Source organism: Myodes glareolus, chromosome 25 (assembly GCF_982192425.1).
Source record: "Myodes glareolus chromosome 25, mMyoGla1.1, whole genome shotgun sequence".
NCBI classification, from domain to species: Eukaryota; Metazoa; Chordata; class Mammalia; order Rodentia; family Cricetidae; genus Myodes; species Myodes glareolus.
In genome coordinates, this window is record NC_142050.1 from 39,490,813 (window position 1) to 39,495,998 (window position 5,186).

At 40.9% G+C, this 5,186-nt stretch overlaps 1 protein-coding gene across 1 annotated transcript; it reads left to right on the forward strand.

Annotated features, from left to right (window-relative positions):
- The first annotated feature begins 265 nt into the window (after positions 1–265).
- On the forward strand, positions 266–4,237 carry LOC146889618 (trypsin-4-like). The gene is made up of 5 exons (XM_087901880.1): positions 266–418; positions 1,414–1,573; positions 3,003–3,256; positions 3,637–3,773; positions 4,039–4,237. The coding sequence occupies exons 1-5, from the start codon at positions 340–342 to the stop codon at positions 4,186–4,188; spliced, it is 780 nt and encodes a 259-aa protein (XP_087758006.1). The 5' UTR covers positions 266–339; the 3' UTR covers positions 4,189–4,237.
- The last annotated feature ends 949 nt before the right edge of the window (positions 4,238–5,186 follow it).

The window sequence follows — 5,186 nt, forward strand, 5'->3', positions numbered from 1 at the left end:
CAAGTATTCTTGAAGTTAAGCTTCATTGAAATCTGGATATATCCAATGACCATGATTGTGCTCTACCGTCTAATATCTTTATATGACCCTTGAAAGACCCAGCTACGTAGATAGTCTGTGGTTTTACTGTTTTTGTATCCTGGCTTCCTTTCAAGAGTCAGCTGTTCTCTTCACCAAGAAGAAAAGTTTCCTTATTACATGTTCCTCACCTACCCAGAGAATGGGCAAATAAAGCAGAGATAATGCATGACCTAGGAAGGGGAAACCCACAGGTGTGCTTCGGAAGAGGCAGTTGGGCACCTCCCCTCTGTACCTCCTTCTCCCTCCAGCAGAGTATAAATGCAGACTCTTCCCAAGTACTCACTACCTTCTGCCATGATGAGTGCACTCCTGTTCCTGGCCCTTGTGGGAGCTGCTGGTGAGTTCCATGCCTTGACCCAGGTCCTTCCCTTTCTTCTCCAGGAGACTATTAACCCTACCACTAAAGATGCTTCTTGTACTTTCTGTACTCCATTGTCCCTTGTCTTCCTACTGTAGTTCTGTATCTGTATTTTCTTATTTCTTTGTGAGCTTTATCTTTCTTACCCTCTCTACTCTTGTTTACTATGGGATCCCAATGGCTAGAAATGGAACGCATGTGGAGGTTCTATGAAATGAACCACAAGAACTCTGCTTGGGTCCAACAGTTTGAAGTTAGCTCAGACACAAATATATTTACAGATAAATACTCTTTTTTGAAGGTTGAAAATTTATTATACTGGGAATTATTGTATTAAAGTTGTGAGTTTATGTGTTAGGAAGGACAAATATATATATATATATATATATGAGATTAATAAATTACAATTTTACGTATTATTATTTATTAATATATATTAAATTCAAAACTGACATTAAGATTCACAAACATGCAATTAAGGCTAAAAATCAATAATATTGGTCAGTAGCATTCTATCCCTATATCCTACATAAGATTTTAAAATATGGAGTGAGCTGTAAAAACAGATATATTGAAGTCTATATAACCAAGATATTTTCCAAGATTGTTTCAACTATCCGAATCCCCTTAAAATCTGTTAGACACAGGGTATCAAGGATTTATGAACAAGAGATAACAGCAAGTAGTGGATCAGACAACAATCCCTGTGCCTATTCCTGCAGTCTGAGGTCATCCCTTGCCCTGTCCTCTTTATCCCATCAGAACACTGTCACTTACAGAGAATATTTCTATTGTATTATGGACAGTCCTCTGTATTATGAACTATTAGAAGACTCTAGAGGTCTACTGTTGCCTTTTGCCTTTAGTTACTGTAATAAATAAGGATTCCTTATTAGCTTAAGGTTGACACAGGAGTGAGGACTGCAATTTCCAGTATCTTGATAAATTGTCTGCTGTCTTCTTTTCTACTCAAGTTGCTTTCCCTGTCGACGACGATGATAAGATCGTTGGAGGATATACCTGCCAGGCAAATTCTGTCCCCTACCAGGTGTCTCTGAACTCTGGCTACCACTTCTGTGGAGGCTCCCTCATCAATAGCCAATGGGTGGTGTCTGCTGCTCATTGCTACAAGTCGTAAGTGATGGGCTCTGTCTTTACAGAACACATGTGACATCTCCAAGGGAATGGGATTAGATCAGGCATCAACTGAGGTATTTAGATGAATGGAGGAGTCATAGAAGAGAGATTATTGACTGCAACCTGTTTCATGAGTTTGTAGAGAATAAGGACAAAGAATATGAAGCCCTTTTTACCCTGGAATGATACAAAGTCAAACAGGGATATAAACAACAAAGGAAAGGAACGTTAATTCTAGGGATAATAGAAATAACATGAAGGCACTCGAAGTCTTCACATAGTCATACTGCGTCCTGTAGCAGGGATATAAACAGAGTTTTCTAGAGGTGGGACAATCAGCAAGCTTTTTTGAATTATAATGGCTATCTAATATATCTATTCTCATTCTGAAAGTGGGTAGAATTTTCTTGATAGATCATAAAAATTCACATTCTTACTATTATATCTAACTGAATGTTAGCATCAACTGGATTTCTGTATGCTACTACGGTTTTGGCCATCAATGTTTTCATATGTAGTCTCTATGAAGGCATAGCTTCTATAAATTATGTTGAGCAGCAATATGCAGTTTTGGTTTCTAAGCACAATGTTTCTGAATGGGTGTTTGGAGGCTTGTACAATCATGGGGCAATATCTTCATTTTATAAATGGGAGAGGCTGAAGCTGTGAGTGGGGATAATGGACATGGACAGAAGGTTCACCTGAAGAAATAGCGAAGTGACAGCTGGAATCCTAATGTTGCACTTGTCTCCTTGTCGTCCACAAACCTAGGACATGTTTAGAAGACATGGTGACAGCTCAGGCCATGAGCTCAAACTGCCTACTTAAACTCATTTAATTATATAGAGATAACTGGGTATTAGATTCATTAAAATAGGGTTTCTTACTAGAACACACATCTGGATTATCAAGATTCTAATTCAGAAAGTTCAGAAATACACCCAGATGGCTAAAATTCAAAGCAAGCTCTGCGGTGTCATAGTTGCACGGTTCAAGCTATTTTTTGTTTGTTTGTTGTTTTTATTGAGACAGGGTTTCTCTGTGTAGCTCTGACTGTCTTAGAACTCACTCTGTAGTCCATGCTGTCCTTGGTCTCAGAGATCTTTGTGCCTCTGCCCCTGAGTGAAGGAATAAAGGCACGTTTATCTGCTGCTGAGAATTAAACCATTTTGCTGAATGATTTGCATCCATTGGGAAACAGTAGGTTGGTGAGCAGTCTCCATCTGCTCATATTACTTGTCCTTAAAATAGAAAGAAATTTGGGTCCTAAGATGGTACTTCCACATAACACCTCGGCCACTTTTTTGACATTAAACGAGGCCTCATCCCCTCTTCAGGCTCATCCAGTTTAAAGGGTTACATACATGACCTGGAGTATCTGAGGTAATGGATAGGAATTTACTGCCATGTCTTTTCTTTCCAACAGCCGCATCCAAGTGAGACTGGGAGAACACAACATCAATGTCGCGGAAGGCACTGAGCAGTATGTCACTGCCTCCAAGATCATCAAGCATCCCAGCTTTAGTTCATCAACCCTGAACAATGACATCATGCTGATCAAGCTTGCTTCCCCTGTGACCCTCAATGCCAAAGTGGCCACTGTAGCTCTACCCACCTCCTGTGCAGCTGCTGGCACTCAGTGCCTCATCTCTGGCTGGGGCAACACCTTGAGCTCTGGTGGTGAGTACTTCATCCACATCTTTTGAGAACTAAGCCAGATAATACACATAAATGATTGACTTCTAGACCATAAACGCATTACAGTACCGCAAAACACAAGTTCTAAGATGGTCACAAGAGGCATTGACCTACAGAATGATCTGGTTCCAGAATTTAAACCAAAGAGTTGCAGAATGTACTATCATCATTTCCAAGAAAGACATCAAAAATGACTATTCTTAATATCTGAAGAAAGCACAAAAAATCCTCTATACCAGTCTATCCTAGGGTGACTCTAGTGCCTCTTCAATGGCAGCTTCAGGGGTCACATACTGGAAAACACTGAATATTGATCTTTAGTCTGATCTGGATCACATTTCTTTCTTCTTTTTTATTTAAAGTAAACAACCCAGACCTGCTCCAGTGCCTGAAGGCCCCAATTCTGACTCAGTCTGCCTGTCAATCTGCCTACCCTGGACAGATAACCAGTAACATGATTTGTGTTGGCTACCTGGAGGGAGGCAAAGATTCCTGCCAGGTAATTGGCTCCCTTCTCATATAAATATCCTGTTTTCTTGGGAGTGGGAGTGGATTGGCCAAGTCTGTGGGTCAGGAAGTTTTCTCTCGTGGTTCCACAGAAAAAGAAAGAGGTCTATTATGGATGTTATTTCAACAGATTAGTGAGAATAGGGGATTGTATAAAAAAATGGAGATCCAGGGAGGCTAGAATTGTATCTTCAGGTCAGAGTAAATGTGGTTTTTTCACATGCCTCTTTGTTAAACACTTTATTCCTCTATCCTAGGGTGACTCTGGTGGCCCTGTAGTCTGCAATGGACAACTCCAGGGCATTGTCTCCTGGGGTTATGGCTGTGCCCAGAAGAATCTCCCTGGTGTGTACACCAAGGTCTGCAACTATGTTAACTGGATTCAGAATACCATTGCTGCCAACTAAGAATCTTTCATGCCTCTGAAATCACTATGTCAATAAACTGAATTCCTTATTTTCTGTGTCTTGTTATGATCATTTTATACTCTTGTTTATGAGAAATACATACCCATTTGATTTTATCTTTATCTATCCTTGAGATATAGAGAGCATACTACATCTCTGAAATTGTTGCGTGGAATTGTAGGTCAATAGCAGTTGAAAAAAAAACCTAATAATAAATAGTAGAAGAAACAGAGGTTTAGGTTTTCTTTTAGAAATTCATATATCAGAATATAGATTATAAAATATCTTAATTTTCTTTTACATTTATATGTGGTTTTTGAATGAACAAGGTCCTCCCCCTCCATCCAGATCTATAAAGGTGAGCTTCCAAACAAACCAGGCTATCACAAAGTCAGTCCATGCAGTAGAATCAAAACCCAGTGCCATTGTCCTTGTCTTCTCAGTCAGCCCTCGTTGACAGCCACATTCAGAGTGTCCAGTTTGATCACATGCTCCATCAATCCCAGTCCAGCTGGCGTTGATGAACTTCCATTAGATCAGTCCCACTGTCTCAGTGGGTGGACACACCCCTTGTGGTCCTGACTTCCTTGCTCATGTTCTCCCTCCTTCTGCTCCTTATTTGGACCTTGGGAGCTAAGTCGAGAGCTCCAATGTGGGTTTCTGTCTCTCTCTTCATCCATTGCCAGATGAAGATTCTATGGTAATATGCAAGATATTCATCAGTATGGCTATGGGACAAGGCCAGTTCAGGCACCCTCTCCTCTGCTGCCCAAGGAACAATCTGGGGACCTCTCCTTGGACATGGGAACCCCTCTAGAGTCAAGTCTCTTGCAAACCCTAAAATGGTCCCCTGAATTAATATATTTACTTCCCTTCTCCCCTATCCACACTTCCTCCATTCCACCCATCCCATTCCCCCAAGCTCTCCCGAATCCTCCCCTTCTTCCTTCTCTCTACCCATCTCCCCTTACATCCACCCCCCACACCCCTATGCACCC

Bases quoted from the DNA above. Each gene is read 5' to 3' on its own strand.
- LOC146889618 (XM_087901880.1), top strand. From the start codon at position 340: ATGCAGACTCTTCCCAAGTACTCACTACCTTCTGCCATGATGAGTGCA. The intron at 419-1,413 runs GTGAGTTCCATG...TTTCTACTCAAG, and splicing joins GGCCCTTGTGGGAGCTGCTG to TTGCTTTCCCTGTCGACGAC. The intron at 3,257-3,636 runs GTGAGTACTTCA...TTTTATTTAAAG, and splicing joins CAACACCTTGAGCTCTGGTG to TAAACAACCCAGACCTGCTC.